Here is a 20,785-nt window from a genome sequence, read left to right as displayed (position 1 = left end):
ATTTGTTTGCTCTTATTTTGGGAGGAAGTTCAGAGCACCAAAGCACCTGCAGTTCTTGGTACATACATGCAACACACCCTGTGCAGCACTGGAACAGGTGCTCTTCCTGAACAGGAGGAACAGGGGGTGGGCTTCAAATAAAGAATAAAATTCTGGCAGTTAAGTAATGCAGAAGCATGTGTGAGTTCAGGCCTTCATCCCAAGCCAGCTGATGTCAGTAAGCTTTACATTAGCCCAAAGAGAATACAACTGCTTGAGACGGGAACAGAGCCTGCAACTCAGGGAAAGCCAAATATGAAGTGAAAAAGCAGGATGTGGATTTTTAGGTATATCAGCGAGCACATGTTTTTCAGATGAAAGGTTTATTGGGCTCTAACCTCTTGATTTGCTGCACTGGTAAAATACTACATTTATCCTAACCATACCTCAGCACTACACTGCAGGCAGAGGAGGCATGTGAGCTCTGCTCCTGCTGTGGGCAGTGTAGGAACGTCATTCCACATCTGTGTCTTGAGGGCTGACTGGTTAAATACTGATGAAGCTTTCTAAGCTCAAGTAGTATCTGTGTCAGTGAGAAATCTATTCCTTAGTGACTTCCAGTTGTGTCTCACAAAGAGCCAGCCTTACACAGAATTCCGAGTTATATTGATTTCTGAATTAAAGATAAAAATATAAAGAAAAAAACTCCTTAAATAATTCAGATTTCTTTTTTCATTGAATACTCAAATTTCCTCTTTGTGGTAGGCACTGATAGGACAAAATTAGTGATGGATACAGCTGGCCAACTTTGCTGCTATATTATATATCCCAATACAACAGCTGGACTTTGGGGGTTGTTTTTTAATCTCTTGAGAAAAAAACAGCATAAGATAATGTGCTTACGTTGTTCCTTGAGGTGTTTTGTTTAGTATGCTGACCATTTATTCTCATGTTAATAGTCAAGGTGTTTTGTTTATTTGGGGGCGTTTTATTACTACTTTTCATCATAAAAAGCTCCAAGCTGTTTCAGATATGTTTTTTTAAATCGATGCTTCTGCTCGTGGTTTGTCAGTCGTGTTTATGTTGAAAAGCAAGCAAAGAGCCCCAGCACTTTCCGTTCTCGCATGGAATGAATTCCAAGAAACACTTTTTACAATAAACCGCACTTCAGACCGGTGTTCCGTGCGCTGTTTTCAGTACCCCGAACCCCGCTCGGGGCGCCTACTGACCCTCAGCTGCAGGCAGCTCCGCCGCTGGCGCCGGCACCCTCTGACCCGTCGCAGACCTGTCGTCACGCCCGGGCGGAAGCGGGGTCGCTGCCGGAAGCGGGCTCTTGGGCGCTTCCTGTTTTTATGTAGAGGGGCAGGGTAGGGCTGGGCTGGGCCGGGCCGGGCCGGGCCGGGCCGGTGTGTGGCGGCGGCGGCGGCACCACCAGCACTGGGAGCGGCGGCTGGGCGGAGGAGGGACCGGCCGCCATGGCGGTCTCCGAGAGCCAGCTCAAGAAAATGCTCGCCAAGGTAATGGCGCTTCCGCGGTCACGGGGAGTCCCCTCTCCGCCCCACATGCCCGGCTCGGTGGCTGCAGGCGTCTCCTCCCCGCCCCCTGCCCGGGTCCGTCGGGCGGGGCGGCCGCTGGGTCGAGCCGGCGGCAGCCTCAGCCTGAGGTCTGAGCGGAGGGGAGCGGGGTCCTGTCCGCGGCCTGGTGCGGACCTTCCGCGGCGTTCGGCGGGGGCCCCGTGTTTCCGGCCTCGGCGCTGGCCTCGGGAGCGGTCGGATCTCTTTAATCATTCTCTTCACCACGGGTGGTTACGGACACTCGCAAGCCTGCGACGAGCTCTGGAGTAGTCGTATCGGCGTCTGGACAGAGCAGTGTAAAAAGGTTGTGTCCAGCCGCCTGGAAACTGTAAATTGAGTTAGTTTGTAAAGGAAAGTATGGTGCACCGAAATCTCAGATATACTGTTACTTGTAGTCCTGTGAAACTTTAGTTCTGGATTAGGATGTTACCAGTAAAAGCTGACTAGAAATCGTTTGCCTAGCTGGGGCTGTCACACAGTGAATTGGATCAGAACTGCAGTGTGGTTGTAGGGTTATAGGGCATCATGTGTGTTCACTGCTCAAACGTAGGTGGAAGGCAAGTTCAACTTCACTGACTAGGATAAAGGTGGGCTTTTTTGTCATTCTTGTTTAAAGAACCAAGAAAAATTTCTTGAAAGGTAAATCATTAATCAGTGATTCATACAGAGCCATCCAGTGTTGTGTCAAGCTTCAGGTGAAAACAGGGCTATGGCCAGCAGCCTGAAATGAAAATCCTTGTGGCTGAATATCTGTGGGGAGTTATGGTTTTGGTTGGAGGAATTCTTTTAACAACAGTTAATTGTCACATTTGCACAACTTTTAAATGAAATACATAGATGAGGATCTGGTCAAATCTGAAGAAGCCATATTAAGTGGTCCTTCACCTGCATGGCATCATAAGCAGATTTTTTCATCATTTTGGAAATGAGTGCTAAATACTAACTTGGTGTCAGCAAATGACAATGTCAGTATAGTTGTATATACATACCTGACTTCCCTAAATGAATTACTGTCATGCACAGAAGAAACAGGATTGAAGATAATCCCATGTTCTCTTTCCCCAATGCTTGTCCATTTTATACCTCCATCTGACTATCTTTAGGCATGTTCAAAATACAGTGTATGTAATAGCTGAAGAAAAATGAAGTTACTATTTCTCTGGTTTTCAATAATAGTTACACTTTTTGTTCTATAGCAGCTTAGTAACATTTCGCATATTAAATATTGCAGTGTGTGAGATAACAAAAGACTTAAGCCCTAGTTTGGGTGAACATTAGCATTTAAATTTAACTTCAGGTATTTATTTGCTGTTTGGTCCTGATAAGCTTCATCACTCTGTGATCTGTTCCTGACATGTAAAATGAGGAGGATACTTTGCCATCTGAGAATGGAGGAGGATAAAAATTTAGAAATTAAGAATTGAAATTAATTTGGTTTAGTTACCTTTGTAGAGATCACTGAGATCTTTTATTTTCCGAAGAGATGTCTTGGAAATGCACAACTACTTATGATACGAACACAGGGAAAAGATTGTCTTATTATATACTCCAGTACTCTTTAGAATGGAAAAGAGAAATAAGCACAAAATAGTATCTTTTGTGCTTTAAATAAAGCTTAAAATTAGAAAAGCCATCATTCTTATTAGGAAAAATATCTTCATATGTCATTTTAATATACAGAACTTCAATCTTCTATGGTTATTTGGATCAAAGTACTGAAATTAATAGCTGATGTAGCACTTGATTTTGCTTGTGGCGATAGCTGGGATCTTACAAGCTTATCTCTACTTTCATAGTTTTAAGAATATTAAGCTTTTAATTTTGAGGTGTTTGACCTAATTTTTAAAAGCACCCCAGATAACCAAATCTGTGTTTTATCAGCCCTGACAACCACCATGCACCAGACTCCCAGTATGTCTGCTGAGCAGGGAGACATTGTTTTGTCTATTCCTTGAATAAAGTGGCTTGAGACTCTTGTGCAGATGTTAACATCTGTGTGCTTTGGGCATGGGACGTTTCACCGTGTTGGACTCTTTGTCTTCCTACCATGGTTGAATGAAAGGATGCTGTCAATGTTCCTTAAGATATCTAAAGATTGTAAATTTTTTTTTTTTAACTTCATCACAATAAAACCACTCTCAAGAGACTATATTTTTGCTTTTCTTTTTAGTGATGGTTACCAGGAAGAATGGCCATAAAGTTAAAGAGCTGCACTGCTTGGTGAACCAGCTCTCTGTTGGCCAGGAGCATGTCTGTTGTTGTCTGTGGATTATAGTTCTGAGGTTGTTAAATTCTGTAGTAGTACGTCTGATTTACTGAACTTCTGTGCTATGAGTTACTCCCTGCTCCTGATTAAAGGGAAGGAGTGAAACCAGTATTATGACAGATAATACCGTGCCTTGAAATGTCTGCTTTCTAGTTGATAAAATACTGATCAATGACTGATAAATACTGTGATGCTCTGCAAAGTGCCAAGGAAGATACCTACGCAGTTCAGATCCCAGACAGCTGTGTATCAGGAATGTTGGAAACACCACTGTATTTGTTTGGAGGTGCAGGGATTAATTTATTCTTTTTTACATCCACATACATCTCTTAATACTGCTGGTTATGGTAGAATGTGAATGAAAATGCTTTCCCCCAATCGCTTGATGTGTGAATCGTTATTTAAGACTAAAAGCACCTTAACACCTTGTTAAAGTTCAGTAAGTTATATAGGCAGTATTCAGTTAAGTAATATGGAAAAATAAATCCGTATTGCAAAAGAAGAGGGAAAAGGTATGTCCATATATCAGTGTAAACTCTCATAAATCCAGTCTGTTGGATAAAATAAAAGAAAATAAATTACACTGAAAATTTAGTCTAAAGTAATTCTTTGTTTTGTTTTCTAGTACAAGTACAGAGACCTAACTATACAGGAGACAACCAGTGTTATTACTCAGTACAAGGACCTCAAACCTGTCATGGATTCATATGGTTAGTCTGTGCAACGCGAAAATTTTTATTACTGAATTGTTGATGGTTTAGATATGTTTGGTCGGTTTTATGGGGAAAAAGCAGATTAAAACTAGAAAACATAATTTGTTTCTCTTCTTGGTTATCAATACTTCCTTAAAAACACAGTTATTTTCCAAATATTTTCTAAGATAACCTTTTTATATTACTGAGTCAGTGTAATGTGCTAAGAAGTGTTGCATTTTTACAGCTTAACTTTAGCTTGATTGCAGTGATGTCATATCAGTTGGTGTCCTGAGACTGCTGGGATCTTACAAATTCATCTTTGCTGTCATATAAAGATATTTTTAGAGTTCTATTTAGAAAGAACTGTAAAATGATGAACAAATAATTCATTAAATGGAATGGTGGCAGTCCTTAAGACTATGATGAAAACAATGTCAGATACATAGAAAATTTTCACAAAACGGTTTTTAGTGTAAATTAACAATGACAGTCACTGTTTTATAGCTACTTTAAAGGCTTTGGGTAAATTTGAGTGCGTTGAATGAAGATGATATCTAGGATCAGCTCCAGAGGCTGAGAGCATTGTTTCATAAGGTACAGTGAGCCAGCATAGCTGCCAAGGTCATCCTCCTGATCACCTTTTTTAAGCTACCATCTGTGGTATTCCTCTGGGAGCTCATTTATATTGCTAATATGTCATCAGAGATTTTAGTGTCTTCGCTTTCAATATTCTAAATCTGGATTGAGAAGTCTAAAAAGGGACACAGACAGGTGAAAAATAAATTAGTTTTAACCTGAATAACTTGAATAGCTGCAAGCCAGCAGTTGTCACAGTGACTGGAGAGTCAGAAACGATAGTGAAAGTACTGTGGTTGGAACAGCGTGCAGTACGTAAGTTTGTGTGTACGATACTGATCAGAATTGCATATCCCTTTGACCTGTAGCAAGAAGCCCATTTGTGCTACCTCACTCTTTCGAAGCTGCCTGGAAAAGGCTGAGCACAGACCAGTTACAGATAATTGGTATTATTTGAAGCAATGAAATGAGCAACAAGAAATGGGGTACATTGCTGTTGAGATAGTTTGCAAGTTTATATTAATACTTAAATATAGAGCCTTATTTAAGTAATCTAAGACTAGAAACTTTCAGGTGAAATTAGGAAATTTAAAACTTTATTACCAGAAGTTGATTTATTCAGGCAAGAATAATGTATTGGATTGAAAGTACGGGAAAACTAAATACAGCAGTTCAGTAAACTGAGGTCAGGGCTCCTGTGCAGTTTGTCAACTAAGATTAAAGCTTTGGCAGCAAGTCAAGTGCTACACATTTCTGTCTCTTCAATGTATTATTGTTAGGTTAAATTACTTATACTATTATATAATAAATGCCTACAACCCAGAGACTGTCAGTATTCTTGCTGACTTGTTTGTTTGGAGAAAGCATAAGGAATTCTTTGTAACCTAAAATGTCGGTTGTTTTCTAAATTAAATTTGAGTTGAGATTATCTTTGCAGCAGTTTGTATGCTTTGCAGTTTGTATGGTTCCAACATGTTTTACTTCTCTGAATGAGGAAACAGTTTTATTTGCAGTGAAGGAAGTTTAACAATAATGAGTCACTCATTTCTCAGAAATACATTATTCATAAGAAGTTACCAGACTACAGACAATCATTTGCTAGTCTATAAATGTGCAGGAGCAGAACCTTTCAAGCTGAGGTTGGTATATGTGAAATTTCTGAAAACTTCTGCTAACAGATGGGGTAGAAACTGAACAGACATTAAAGTTGTTTGTTTTAAAAATATTTTGTTCCCTTTCAGTTTTTAATGATGGTTCATCTAGGGAGTTGATGAGCCTCAGTGGAACCATTCCTGTGCCTTACAGAGGTATGCATTAATAATTATCATCACCATAATTATTTTCCCAGATTACATGAAAACTATTTAGATTTGTCGTGATTCAACTTCACTACTTCAGTGATCACTGTTTTCTCACAATCCTTTACTTGTCCAAAGTATGATGTTTTAAAGAAATTGTTCCCTATTTTTGCTGCAAAGTAAAATTTTAATGTTGAGCATTGCTTTGTCAGTCTTGTGCAGCTCTGCAACATTTCTCTTCTTTCAGTACTGTATGTTTTTCGAGCTTCCCAGTTGAATAAGGGTTGCAAACCATTTATTGCTGCAGTTAGCAGTTCAGGTTTGGGTCTAGTAATGTTGCATTGTAGAACAATTGAGATGGTGTATTAGTGGTAAATGATTATTGTAAATCAAGGATAAGTTGTTTTGAAAAATGTTGACTTCATAGCCATATTGTGAGCTCTTTATTGAATGTTCCTGGTAGAATTAAGCTTCAGCTTCTGACTCTGTGCAGTTGAAATCACTGAGTTTAAGAGTTTTTCATAAATCTGATACAAGAGGACAGTTGAAGTGTAGGAGTAACTTAAAATCTTTCAAAATATCTTTTCTAGGTAACACATACAATATCCCAATTTGCCTGTGGCTGCTTGACACCTACCCTTTCAACCCCCCAATTTGTTTTGTTAAACCCACTAGCTCTATGACAATAAAAACTGGGAAGCATGTTGATGCAAATGGAAAGATATACCTTCCTTATCTGCATGAGTGGAAATACGTAAGTATAGGGAACTTGAAAATCTCAAAATTGCTCAGTTCTGAATGCCTTTAGATTGTTGTGTCGTTTTTAGCAAAGCCTGTAATCCTCTTTATTTAAGGTCTTAAAACTGTTTTTTGGTTTTTTTTTTTAAATGAAAACAACTGCTTATTATTTTTAAAGTCTTGAAGTTCAGGGCGTTGCATTCTGTAGTTCAGCACTTGCGTGGTAATAGTGGAAAATGACTGCCTAGATCAGGATGCAGAATGCAGGTCTTGCACAAGCAAGAGGAACATCTAAGATACACGTGATGCAGAATTCATTCAGTTTGAGAGGCTGGTAAAAATAAATAAGTGGATTGTAGAGCTTAGAAAATCTGGAAATAGGATATTGAATCAGGTGATGCATTCATGATGCTTGTCCTTATTTTGTTGAAATGAAATCATGCCTGTATTAAATATAGTTATAAACTGAGAAGCCCAGCTTAGCTATATTTAAAGAAGATTTGTGTCACTCCTTAGTGGGTTAGAATATTTTTTCTATTGAGTCATTCTGAACCTAAGCAAAAGCTATATTCTATATGAAATCAAAATATCTGAAAACTTAGTGATCTGTGCTTTTTCATGTTGGAGAGTGGATTTAAGTTTTTAAAAAATAATTATAATCTATCATTGCACAGTCATCTTCAGTCCTTTATTGCAACGTATTCCCCAATTAATTCTGAGTGCAAACACTACTGTAGCTGTACTTTGCTATACTGTTTTGAATACCAGCTGGCTAGGTTTGGTATCAATAAAGGAATCCAGAAAGGAAGTTATAAATGTGCATACACACACACGCTCATACTCATAGACACACACATACATATGTATAAGAAAAAATGAACAAACCCCAAACCACACAAACAGAAGGATGGTTTTGAAAGCTGATAGAATGATAATATTTTGTTATTATAATTAGTTAAGTTTTCTGACAGTGAAATCAACACCTTGTGATTTGCTTACTTTCACAGCCCCAGTCAGACTTGCTAGAACTGATTCAGGTCATGATTGTTGTGTTTGGTGAGGAACCTCCAGTCTTTTCTCGGCCTACGGCTTCATCAAGCTACCCACCATACCAGGCAACAGGCCCACCAAATAGTAAGTGGTCCTGACTACTAATTTCTACAAATACTCGTATTCCAAAGTGACATATGCTCTGCAAAGTTTGTCAACAAATTATGTATTCTACTCTAGAATGACCTTCTGTATTATTGGCTAATGAAGTCACCTGTGCTGTACTTGCCCTGTTTGAACTATGTTGGAAGAATGTGCGTAGTTTTTTGGCTTTTGAAAGAGAGAAAAATCAAGTTTGTTTTTAAAACAAACAAAAAAACAAATAACAAACCAACCAAAATCCTCAGAAACACCACCACCCCCCAAGACCCTTAAAATAACCAGTAAACTGTCAACATTACCACTGCGATATAATTTAAAATATTATTCAGATAACCATCTCTGTGTTTTGTTTCGGGTTTTTTTATTCTCTTAATACAAGTCCATTTGCTAAGTTTCCTTCAACCATTGATTTCGTAAGCAGAATCACACTGCTTGTGTTTCTCATGCCCACACTCCTGTTTTTTGTTTGGTGTTTGTTTGTTTGTTTTTTAATAATTGCTGGCTGAATATGGAAATAAAAACTGCATCATGATTTTGATATTGCTCCCTGTCGATGTGGTACTCTAACACGGCACCCAGTCTGACTTTCTTGCAAAAATTCTCAAGACTTTTAAAATCCTTTACTTATTTAAATTTCTGGAGGCATCTTATTTTAAAGCCTGAAGGTAGGTGGATGGGGGAGAAGAGGAAGTTAGAAACAGAAAATCCTTGAAAATCTTCTGAGACTCTGCCTTGGGTGGAAAAAACTGCCAGTAGAGTAGACCTACTCAAGCCAAAGACTGAGGCGGAGCAGATTAGCTGCAGATTGTTTAATGGTATTATGACAGTTCTACAAGAATTTAATAGTAGAGTAGCTGTATTTAGGGTTATATATTTTTGCTGTATTGTTAAGTCTGTGTCTGTTTTCTGTTGAAATATGGCTTTTATCACATCGTAGTGTTACATCTGAAAAGCTCAAGTCTATACATTACTTATACCAGCAGAAACCATTTTTAACAAGGTCTTAGGTTCTTAACATGTGAGCAGAAGGGCAATAAACATAAACGGGACCATTAGGCATAGTTGGCTGAAGGTGTTTGGGACTATTTAGTTTGTCGAGAACTAGCTTAAGTATAGGAGCACTAGATGATTCTGCTGTTGTGATTTTCCAAGACCAGAGGGTGTCAGTACAAGTATGGTTTTAGTAGAAACTGTGACCTGTTGTGCTTCAGGGAAGGACCATCAGTAGAAACAGGCTTGATTACTCTTGTAGGCACTCTGTGCTAGCATAGCTGTAGTAATTCTAGTGGATATGTTTCAGGATTTTCAAATTGTTAATAGCTACTTTGGTTTACTAGTGTAATGAGTTTTTCCTTATTTTGCAGACGTTTAGGTTTGTTTGTTTGTTTTTTAAAGTTCTAGATGCAGTGTTTAAGAAGAAGTGAAGCCCAGGTTAAAAAATTGAATCAAGGATATTCGAGGATAAAAAATAGCTTGGCTCTTAAGAAAAGCTATTTGATACAATATTCCTAAAATTCCTAGAAATATGGAATAAATATATTCAAAACATAATTTTTATAATAGTATTGTAAGCTTTCCAAGAAGAAACTTAAAATTGCTAAGGTCTTAGATATGTGTATGTGCTGTTAATTTTTTTAAAAGCATAACTTCTAAATAGTAGAAATGACTGGATAAGCTCATGGTTGGATTGTTAAACAGCTGATCAACTGTTGCGAAGGCTAGCTTCTCTGAAGGTACAGAAATTACACACGTTATTGAATGAATAGAGAACAATGGCTACATTTGAAAGGTTATTTTGTTTTTCAGCTGTACATATTAAAAATGAAGACAGCTGTTCAGGTGTGTCATCTTTAATAACATGCTTTCTTTTTTTCTGAATTCCCCAGCTGCAGATACTCTTTCTTATATATCCACATTTTACTTTATTAGTTCAACTATTTGTTACACATTTTTAAATCAATATGCATTTTTATCCATGCACTGGTTAGTTTAAAGTAACAGGAAAAAGAAAATACACAGTGAAAGGTGTTCTAACTAGTTGATCTAAGGAATGTGTAAATTACTTAAATTACAGTTCTCATACTCTCCCTCCAATCAAAATACTCTTGAAAATATTTTAACCACAGTTGATAGGTGGAGGTAGAATCTTTAGACATGCAAAATTTGTCAGCATTTTGTGAAAATGTGCTTGCCTACAGAAAGGAAATTCTAACTGGTGAATATGTGGAGGCTAAGTCTGCTGCAGTTTAGCCCTTTATATGGGGGGAAACAGCCACTTGGGCAGTTGGCACAGAGGTAGCAAACAACAAACATCTGCATGTATCCCTCTTGCCAGGCTGTGTGACAGCAGCACGGGAAATGTCTGGGAGTGTTGTGAGAAGTGATGGTGTTAGAGGATGCAGGGTAAGCGTTCTTGAGGGGGTTTGGCCATAGCATGACTTCTCTCTGAAACTTCTTGTTTCGTTGTGTTATACTGTATTTACTGTTCAATAACATTTTGAGAAGGATCTTACTGCAGATTAATATATATGTGACCTTAATATATTATTAAACTCCTGAAAAGTAAAAATACGCAAAATCATTATTTCATTTAGCTTCCTATGTACCAGGCATTCCAGGTGGAATATCTCCCTATCCAGCAGGAAGCACTCCAAACCCGAGGTAAGACCCCCGTGACACCATCATCATTTACATGATACCCAGTTTCACTGGATAGTATCTAGTATTAGTCTCATTTTGGTTATGGTGTATTTCTTGTATAATTATTGCATTAGCAGGTTTTTTTTTTAAAGTGAGGACTGAATTCTTGTTAATAGCCAGAAAAAAGTTTGAGAAAGATTTAGCTTTCTTAGTGCTGCTTGCTCAGATACAATATACTTGATAATATAATTTTGAATGTATATATAAATAATATATAAAGTATATATTATACTTGATAATACATTTTGGAAGTTATTACCTAATTCCAAGATGTTATCTTGTTTCACTGGTGTATCAAATTAGGTTTTGTAAGGTTGATATATTTACATGATATAGAAAGAAATGTGCTCCTACAGTTTGGGTGATTTATTAGCATTGTTAGTGTTGTTTGGGGTAATCAGCAACTCCAAACATTGAACAAAACAATTGCTGGATTAACACAAACCTTCACTCCAGCATAAATGTGGATTTAATTCAGAGCACTCCAAGAGAATTTGCAGGGAGCAAAACTATTTTAAAAGCTTTTTATTAATACAAAGCAAGACTTTTTTAATTAAATAAATTTTATAGGAGTTTGGAATAAAGCTTTTTTCTTTACTGTGAGCGTGACAGAGCACTGGAACAGGTTGCCCAGGGGGGTTGTGGAGTCTCCTACATTGGAGATATTCAAGGCCCGACTGGACAAGTTCCTGCGTGATGTACTCTAGGTTACCCTGCTCTTGCAGGGGGGTTGGACTAGATGATCTTTTGAGGTCCCTTTCGACCCTTGGGATTCTGTGATTCTGTGATTCCAGAAGACTTGCAGTTCTGTCTTAAGAAATACTAAGATGCTGATTACTGCCTCCTAGTGTGTACCTACATTTTTTTACACCATAATTCATTGTTCTTGTTATTAATGTCCTAATGCCCTGATTTTATGTTAGGAGCATATGAGAGGTTGCTGTAATAAATAACATATTGATTAAAAAATAAAATAAACCCCTGTAAGCATTAGGAAAGTGTGGTGTTATGTTTTAAAGAAGTGAAAATGGAGTTTTGATAACTTTTTATCGTAAGCTGTTTCCTCCTAAATACATTTATTTAAAGTTATCTTGATGTTTGAACAAAAATCAGATAATTTAGTAATAAACAGAAAAAGTCTTAAGAACTATAAAATTTGCAGTTATCTGGAGAGGCACAGAATATACTTATTTTGCATGTCACATGTTTTCTTGGACCATTTGGTTTGCTTACAGCCATGGTTAATACTTTGCTGTATATAGATGTTTGTTAGCCTGTTACTGGTTAAATTGAGTCCTTGTTTCAGCTGATAGTAAATGTGTTTTAGAAAGGTAACGTAGCCTGTCTTGTTATATGTTATCTCACAATTGTTTTAGTGAAAAGATAAATACTTCTGTTTCCTTCATCCTTCAGAGCAGGGCTGAGAATTTCTGGAGGGGTTTCATCTTGCAACTGCACAACAGTTTTAGGTTTACATAAAGCAGTTCAGCAATCATCTTGTTAACTATTCTCGTATTAAAGGTATTAAATGGAAATTGCTGTTTGTGAGTTTTTAGCTAGAGTAATTTCTTCTGGATAGATTTGTGTTTTCATATGGAAAGTTATAAATTGCACGGCAAGACCAGGCAATAACTAGATAGGATTTCAGATAAAGTGATTTATCTTCTGAAATCATACCACAAATATAAATTGTGGAAGATGTTAATATGAACAGAAAAAGAGAAGTAGTATAACTTGGCCTGCAGTTTAAACTTTCTGGTGATATTTTACAAATAATTACATAACACTTTGCTTTGTCAAAACAGCTACCCAAACTATCCTTTCGCTGGTGGTGTTCCATTTCCAGCGACTACTAGTGTTCCATACTACCCTTCTCAGCCTCCTGTGACTACTGTTGGTGAGTAGCTTTAAAAGAATTTCTCTGAAGTGAAGCATCTCTCTATAACTGATACGTAAAGAAAGAAAATGGAAAAAAGAATGTATTGTTCTTAATCTGGCCTTCCAAGGTATTTATATTCAATTCTAGAAGTTACTCAAAGTAAGAATAAAATACAATTTATGTCCTTCACCTTATATTTTATTAATTTAGGAACATGATAAATTCCTGAGTTTGCGCAATGCATTGTGTGTGCTCTATGAATATTTTGAAGAACACTGCATTTAACTACCTTAAGTATTTTATTCTCACACTTTAACTGTAGGTGACTTCTGATTGTCCACATTGCTGTGTTCATGGTCATGGTTTATAAAAATGCTTTTGTCCTCATTTAATCATCTGCTGGCCTCACTTTATTTACTCTTTATTTATACTTTCCTTACTCCGGAAGTCATAGCTATATAAAGCAGAGATTTCCAGTGCATTTAGAATGAGCTTCATTTTTACTGAGTTTCTTCTCCAACCTCTTCAATGTTGCTTCTTAATGATCTCTTCTTGTCACTTCTTTCTTTCTCCCCTTCAGCAGCAAGATCTAGAGTATTAACGTGTGTCTTTTCCTAGTCTGCTGCTCTGTGGCCCTTTGCTGGCAAGATATATTAGGTTGGTTTCCACTCAGCACCTCAAATTTAGTGTATGTGTAACGGATTGGGAACCAGTGATAAAGGTCTAAGTGATATAGTTAAGTAGAAAGTTAGTGCAATAACTTTCCAATTGGATGATAGTCCTTTTGGAGCATTTACGGTAAGGACGTAGACTCTTTTGTGACCTTGTTCAGAGTATCTATCATTTGTAGTCTCTTGCACCATAATTTAAAAATGCATCCATAGGTTCTTCATTCATACTCATTCAGAATAGCTAAGGTTTTAGTAATAGCTGTTTTTTCAAAAAGTCCTTCAAGATTTTCTTTTTGTTCAGCCATCTGCCATTAATTACCTTTCTGGTGCAGTTAGTAGTTTGATGATTTTGTAAGGTCACTTCTGAAACTGAACTCCACCTGGTAAATGCTAAGGGTTTCAGTGCTCTGTGGGTTTAATGTCTGTGCCATAAAATTTTCCCCAAGCTGGGCTAATTATAGAAGTGACAGGAAATGCTAAGGGTTCATGCTCTTTAAGAAGATACATAAAATCTAATTGAGCTGTATTAAAATGATCCTTTATATGTTCAAAGACCTCTTTCGTATCTGTTGGCATGTCTGTGTGAACTTTCAATGTGTTAGGTGCATTGTGATTTTATTTTTACTTTGTTCTGTGTCCTGCTTTACTGTTAAAGTGAGCCTTGTATAAAACCTCCCAGCGTGAGGGATATCAGAAAGAGGGGAAAAAAGTAGAACTGGTGGCGGGTTCTGACTTTGTGTTAGAGAGTAATTCATTATGTAAAGTAAATAATAACTGAAATTATGCTAATTTTAGAGTGAAACTGGACCTTTTTGTTTTGTTTTGGTACCTCTATATTCACAATTGTCTGCCTTAAAGAGTGAATAAACAGTGAATAATTCCTAAACAGTGAATAAACTGTTTGTCCCACGTAGTTTGACTGACCTGGTTTAAGTTTTACTTCTCATTATGGAAAGTACTGATCTTTTCTCCTTTCCATAAGAAGCAGAAGTGTTGAATTCCTAGGTTTGTGTGTGGTGCCATTTGACAACTTATGTTGCTGATTCTGCTAGTTAGGTAACCAAATATTGAAAATTATTTTATTGGCTGGTAACAGGGTGAATTGCTTAAGACAGAGCTGTAAATCAGATTAGATGTTGGGATATTTGTATTTTCATAAGGCAATCTTTGCAGCAGTTGATTAATAATTGAATCTCTTTGTTCCAATAGTAATTAGCTCCGTAATTTAAAAAACAAAAAAAAAAAAAAAGAAAGAAAAAGATTCTGGTGCAGTCTGTATGTGAGGAAAGTGCGCATATATTAGTAGTTATCAAACTGTGATGCTTTCTTAATTTTAGAAGAATTTGGTGGATTAGTAGTATGATGTGCATCTTCCCATAGTTCCTTCCATGTCATTTGCATAGCTTTATTTTTCCACATATCTGGTTTGCTGTAGGTTTTGTGGTCAGGAATAGAGTAAAAGACATAGGGAAGAGACGTGAATTTGTGCAGTCTTGTCCTGTTAGCAGCAGAAGTATATAAAAAAAGTCCACTGGATCTTTTAAGAATTCTCAGGTGTGCAGTCCTCTCAACAGCAGTTTGCATTTGTTAGTGTAACAATAACAACGGACACTCCAAGTAGTCATTTATTTATTTATTTTTATAATTATGATGTTACCCTAACAGAAAACTGTTAATTTTCCATTGAGATGCTAGTTTCTAAAGGCAGTGTTTAGATTTTTAAACTTTGTCCTGAATTGTTGTTAATTATCAGGAAGATACTACCGCAATAACACTGTAATGCTGAAATTTCACTGAATAGCCCTCTTCCTGAACAATTGTGTTAAAATTATTGAATTGTATTTGTAGTTCATAAAATTTTAATTACTGAGCACTGTCAATAACATATTGAAAATTATATTTAGCACTATTTGTGTTAGTTTAATTTACTCTAAAAAATGCAGTTTTAATTTACTCTAAAAATACAGTCTCTGAATTATTGTTTTTAAATGACAAAATTTATGTATTGTTTGAGTTACTTGTTTGCTTTTGCTTCTTCGGGGGGCCTGTGATTACTAAGAAAGGTGAAGAGGTTGATTGGATTTCAACTGACTTGAGACATTTTTCTAATCCTTTGGGAAGAAACCCAAAAGATATGCTAATGGTTTTGCCTTTAGTTAGGTAACAATCATGGGAGCCTTGATGATGTTTTTTTAGTTCATAATTTTTTGAGATGTAGGCTACTAGGTATTGTAGTGTATGTTATACTGTAACAGCTTCAGGGTTCTGATAACTGTCTCAGGATAAAAAGATACTCTGGTTTCTTTCTGCGAATTTTCTTTTTGCAAATTTTCTTTTCAGTTACAGAGCTTCAGATCTCCTTTTTTCATCCATAAAAGGTGGAAAGCTTAGGCACAAAACCTGATATAATTCTTCCTTTATTAGTAGTTGTTACAACTGAAATTTCACTGGTCTAAAAGGCATGAGGCACAAGCGTGAGGAAACTGTGACATTCCAGTTTTTCTTGTGGAAAAGTGGTTTAAGTGGTTTGTGATAAATTCAGGTGCAGTTCTGCAGCCAGTAGCCACTTCACATTCCCTAAAGCAATCAGAGTTTCCTGGTAATCTCATTGAAAAGCTGATTTGCAAAAGCAATAGTAATGTTAAGGCTTAAATGTGAAAGTCTCTAGTGCTTCGGAGGGAAAGGGGCTATTGTATTTTCTAGTATTGCTGCATCAAAATGTGATTTAATAAACTGAAATTACAGGTTGTACCTAGCAATCAATATGAAAAGGTCGTAGCCTCAGTTGTAACTGTTAATCTATTTTTGGTCTGCTAGAACATATCTATAAACCATGTGCCAATGCAGTTGATTATCATTTCTCTCTGCTTTATAATCTTTTAATAACTGTTACTTTTTAAAGTAAGATTGCCTCAATAACAAATGTTCTGTATTAATGCTGATTGTTTTACTGGCCTCCCATACCTGCCCTAGGATGACTGATAGATAGTAATTGTAAAAACAACCACACCAAAGCAGTCACTTGGCAAGCCTCAAGATAGAGTACCTATAGGCAAATTTACTGTCTCAAGCCAGCCATTACATTAATTGTGGTTGAATATATTCATGCAGAGTTTACCAGAACTTAGTCTTTTTTAAAAGGACTCAGACTAACATTTGTAGACTTCAGGGAAAATGGCCAGCCCATGTTTAAATTAAAAGATTGTGGATATGGTAATAGTAAAGTGAATGAATACTCTATATTTTCTATATTCATAAAGTGAATGAATACTCTAAAATTTACTTGTGAACATCGTAATGTGTTTTATCTTGCTGTGGTCTCTTCACTGCTTCTGGAAATTAGTATGGAAAATAGTTTATTTTACTGTTATTTTACCGTCTTGTATTGCTGAAGTACATGCAGTTTCTGAAAATTATTGCTGAAATGGATACGGAAGAACAGAGATAATTTTCTGCTTGTGGATTTTCTTGTGCAGGACCCAGTAGAGATGGAACTATCAGTGAGGATACCATCCGCGCTTCCCTTATTTCAGCAGTCAGTGATAAACTGAGATGGCGGATGAAAGAAGAAATGGATCGTGCACAAGCTGAACTCAATGCCTTGAAACGAACAGAGGAAGACCTGAAGAAAGGACACCAGAAACTGGAAGAGATGGTAACTCGCCTGGATCAAGAGGTGGTAAGCTGAGATGAAACACTGCTCTCTCTGTACCTTGAGCATTCCTAGTAGTGAACAGAGGCATGTAATTAATTCATTATTAAACATGATAGAAATATCAAAGCTTCCAGTGTATTCCTTTTGGAATATATATTCTCTTTCCCAATTGAGGTGTATGTCAGAAATAGCAGTGACTGTAAGATGCATTGTCCTGCATGTATCTTACAAACATCATTGTTCAGTGGTAAAGGAACAGTATTATTTTTTTCCCCACTCTCTGTGTGAAAGATGTCAGTGGTGTGAGATTATTTCAGAATTTCTGGATAATAGTTTGTAACAACAGGTCCGCAGAACATTTCAGTGTCTTAGTGCAGAGATGCTGATTTTAGCCACAGCCTCCATGTATAACTTGCAGACATTTTCAGACAAAAGCCTCTCCTACTCTGCATGCCCAGAAATTCCTGCAGTTTTTCCTTAAGGCCTGGCATCTGCTTAGTCCATCTGCTCCTTGCATGACTGCCCAGGAGTAAGATTTTGGGGATTGGTGATCAGTTTCTGGAACCAGCTCAGTGCTTGGATAAGGTTCAAAAAAAAAAGATAAAAATAAGAAATTATTGATCAGAACTAGAGAGCAGGGGTTACCATTATTACCACCATATAAATCTCTAATGTGCCCACTTTAAATGTAGTGTGTAATTCTAGTCTTTCCTATCTTGGAAAGAAAGGACATGATAGAACTGCAGATGTTTGATGCAAAGGTGAGAAGGATGATCCAGCATATCAGACAGCTTCCATATAAGCTGTCTGATAAATAAGCTAGGATTTCAATCTGGAAAAAGACAGTGAGGACAGAGAGAGTGGAATATGATAATAGTCTGAATGTCATGAGAAAAAACAGTGCTGTACAGTCTCTTCCAGAGTGTTAGCTGTTGGGACCTCAAAAATATTGGGAGGCAAATTCAAAAGTAGCAGAAGGAAGTACATCTCATACAGATGCAGTTACATTATAGTTACCATTAGTGGGTAAAGCCAGCATATTTTGTTTCCTGTCCACACAGTTTGCTTGGTCCATAGTCAGAAAACTTGTATATGAAGTTACCCCAAAAGGCATATTTCCAGAGTAAATGCTTTTTTTGGTTTTTGTTTTATTACTGTTAGCTAGTTTGAATGGTTATTTTTCCTTATATATGGCATATTCAGAATACATAAAAACTGTTAGCCAGCCTTCTCTACAATGACAAATTGATAATGGTTTGACATTAACTAAAACAGCCTTCTAAAAAACTGAAGAATCCAAAATCTGTATATTGGTAGCTCTTTCTTTTGCAAAAAGTCATAATAGAGGTGAGTAAAAAGGTAAAGAATCAACCAGCATGTCTAAAAATCTTTCATCTTGACAGCTCTATCAGAAAAAGACATTCAGCTCTCAAGACCTAAGAAATAAACAAACATCTTAATTGTTTTTAGGCTGAAGTTGACAAGAACATTGAACTTCTCAAGAAGAAGGATGAGGAGCTCAGTTCTGCCTTAGAGAAGATGGAAAATCAATCAGAAAATAATGATATAGATGAAGTTATTATTCCTACAGCACCACTTTACAAGCAGATCCTGAACTTATATGCAGAAGAAAATGCAATTGAAGATACCATCTTCTATCTTGGGGAAGCATTGAGACGTGGAGTGATAGATCTAGATGTCTTTTTAAAGGTACGCTTTCTTGAGGTGTTTTTTAAGATGTGCAATTTAAATGTCTTTAAATACTTTGAACTCTTTTTTTCAGCTTATTAGTGTTAGTGATTTCTTCACTGAAGGGTAAAAGCATGAACAGTTTTCTGTTTAAACAGTTTTAAAGAGGAATTTCAGAATTAAGATAAAAGACCAATTGTAAAAGCCTTATAGATACAAAGTGATTTCTCATTAGACAGGTGCAAGTGTCAACATAAGCTTTCCATTTGGTGGGCATACTGATTCTGGAGAAACCAACTTTAAGAGTGATGGGAGCATTCAGACAGCTTTTCACTTGGAAGTCTGTGGTTGCCTCTGCTGAGGCAGCCAATGGAGTGTTAGAATCATAGTGGGGGAAAAAGCCAGCTAGTTTTGTCTCTAGTAGAGACCTCCTTAGACATTTTGTTCCCTTTCTTTGCTGTCCTTAATGCTGAAAGTTTTCATAGCTTAGAATCATAGAATAGTCAGGGTTGGAAAGGACCTTAAGATCATCTAGTTCCAACCTCCCTGCCATGGGCAGGGACACCCATGTCTGATCTAATAACCTTTGTTTATTTTGAACTTACGTGCATTGTGATGGCTCATGAAATAAAAACAGATCTGTAATTTTGAAAATATTAAACCCACTTTTTAATGTGGAATAAAACTACAGAAAATGTGTATCTCAGTAATTAATATTGCCATTGGATCTGGAAAGATGAGTGTGCAGAAGTGTTAATGGTCCGTACTGGGGCCACTGGGTAACAAGAGTTACCAGTCCTTCCTTCTTCTAGCAGCTGAGGTTCCTCCCAAGTTAGCACTTAAGCCTTGCTTTTAACATCCAGTGTACAATGCACTACATAGGGACATGTTATTTCCTTATGTAGTTCTATTTATCTACTGTTAAAATAACTGTTCTCTGCACTGTGAGAAGTGCATTACTCTGTTTTCACCTCAAGAACGTTTTTCTACTCTTTGATAAGATTATGTGCGGAGTTAATAATTAAAATCACAAAAAAATATACTGTAGTGATTGCATTTGGTAGCCCTCTGCAAGTCATTTTAAACCAAGAACATGCCGTTTAGTAGACTAATACATTTAATGTTTCCAAAAAAACAAACATCCTGTTTGGGTCATGGAATGTGTAAAAAAAAAAAAAAAAAAAGTCTGTATTGCAGTGTAATTAAGATTTTATCAAAACTTTCACAATAGCCACCTGTTCTTTCTTTCTGCAGCATGTACGTCTTCTGTCTCGCAAGCAGTTCCAGCTGAGGGCATTGATGCAGAAAGCAAGGAAGACTGCTGGACTCAGTGATCTCTACTAAATTCTCAGACTTTCCCTGAGAAGTTAGATTTCCTTATGAAGCAGCCATTCTCTTGGTATTTCTCTTAATCAGTAGGTGCCCAGAATAAGTTATTACATCATTCAAGTGTAAGATATTTTGAATCAATAATATATTTTCTTTTTGGTAAAGACTAGCTTTTATTAATGCACTTTCTATCTCCTGTAATCTTTGTGCTGGTGGACTTAACGCTGAATTAAACTCATTGCATATTTTCTTCCTCTACAGAACTGTGTACAATGCACTTTATTTACAAACAAGGCCTGGCTTATGCAGTGTCAGCTTAACCATACTTTCACTTTACTTCTGAGATTTGGAAGACATTTCAGTGTCCTGAACTGGAAGAATTCAGGTTTCAGTGTAACTCACCGTTATGACCAGTGAAAGCGGAAAACTTGAAATTTCAAGGCCCTCTTGTTTGGCCTAGCTGTTGACATTCAGGGATTGTTTGAAGTGAGCTTAGTAACTGTTATATTGACTTGCCTATTCTATCATCATATCATTGGTCATTGTGGAGTGTACCTTATGGTGCGTTAAGAAGCCTCAATGTA

General features: G+C 36.9%; 1 protein-coding gene across 3 annotated transcripts; it reads left to right on the top strand.

The window, feature by feature from the left end:
• The first annotated feature begins 1,350 nt into the window (after window positions 1-1,350).
• On the top strand, window positions 1,351-20,385 carry TSG101 (tumor susceptibility 101). 3 transcript variants are annotated; one of them, XM_080617216.1, is made up of 10 exons: window positions 1,351-1,496; window positions 4,445-4,529; window positions 6,332-6,397; window positions 6,979-7,142; window positions 8,134-8,260; window positions 10,888-10,939; window positions 12,784-12,875; window positions 17,005-17,207; window positions 18,654-18,893; window positions 20,127-20,385. In XM_080617216.1, exons 1-10 carry the CDS (start codon window positions 1,455-1,457, stop codon window positions 20,214-20,216), a joined length of 1,161 nt encoding a protein of 386 aa, XP_080473342.1. In that variant the 5' UTR covers window positions 1,351-1,454; the 3' UTR covers window positions 20,217-20,385. The 3 variants fall into 3 exon arrangements, with proteins under 3 accessions (XP_080473342.1, XP_080473341.1, XP_080473343.1); XM_080617215.1 differs by having other exon boundaries at window positions 10,873-10,939; XM_080617217.1 differs by lacking the exon at window positions 1,351-1,496 and adding an exon at window positions 1,597-1,857 and having other exon boundaries at window positions 10,873-10,939.
• The last annotated feature ends 400 nt before the right edge of the window (window positions 20,386-20,785 follow it).

Source organism: Psittacula echo (assembly GCF_963264785.1).
Source record: "Psittacula echo genome assembly, chromosome: 5".
NCBI classification, from domain to species: domain Eukaryota; kingdom Metazoa; phylum Chordata; class Aves; order Psittaciformes; family Psittacidae; genus Psittacula; species Psittacula echo.
This window is presented reverse-complemented; position numbering and strand designations above follow the sequence as displayed.

Excerpts from the sequence above, each read along its gene's own strand:
- TSG101 (XM_080617215.1), top strand. The coding sequence starts at position 1,455 with ATGGCGGTCTCCGAGAGCCAGCTCAAGAAAATGCTCGCCAAG. Across the intron at positions 17,208-18,653 it reads CTCGCCTGGATCAAGAGGTG|GCTGAAGTTGACAAGAACAT; the intron begins GTAAGCTGAGAT and ends AATTGTTTTTAG. Across the intron at positions 18,894-20,126 it reads ATCTAGATGTCTTTTTAAAG|CATGTACGTCTTCTGTCTCG; the intron begins GTACGCTTTCTT and ends TTCTTTCTGCAG.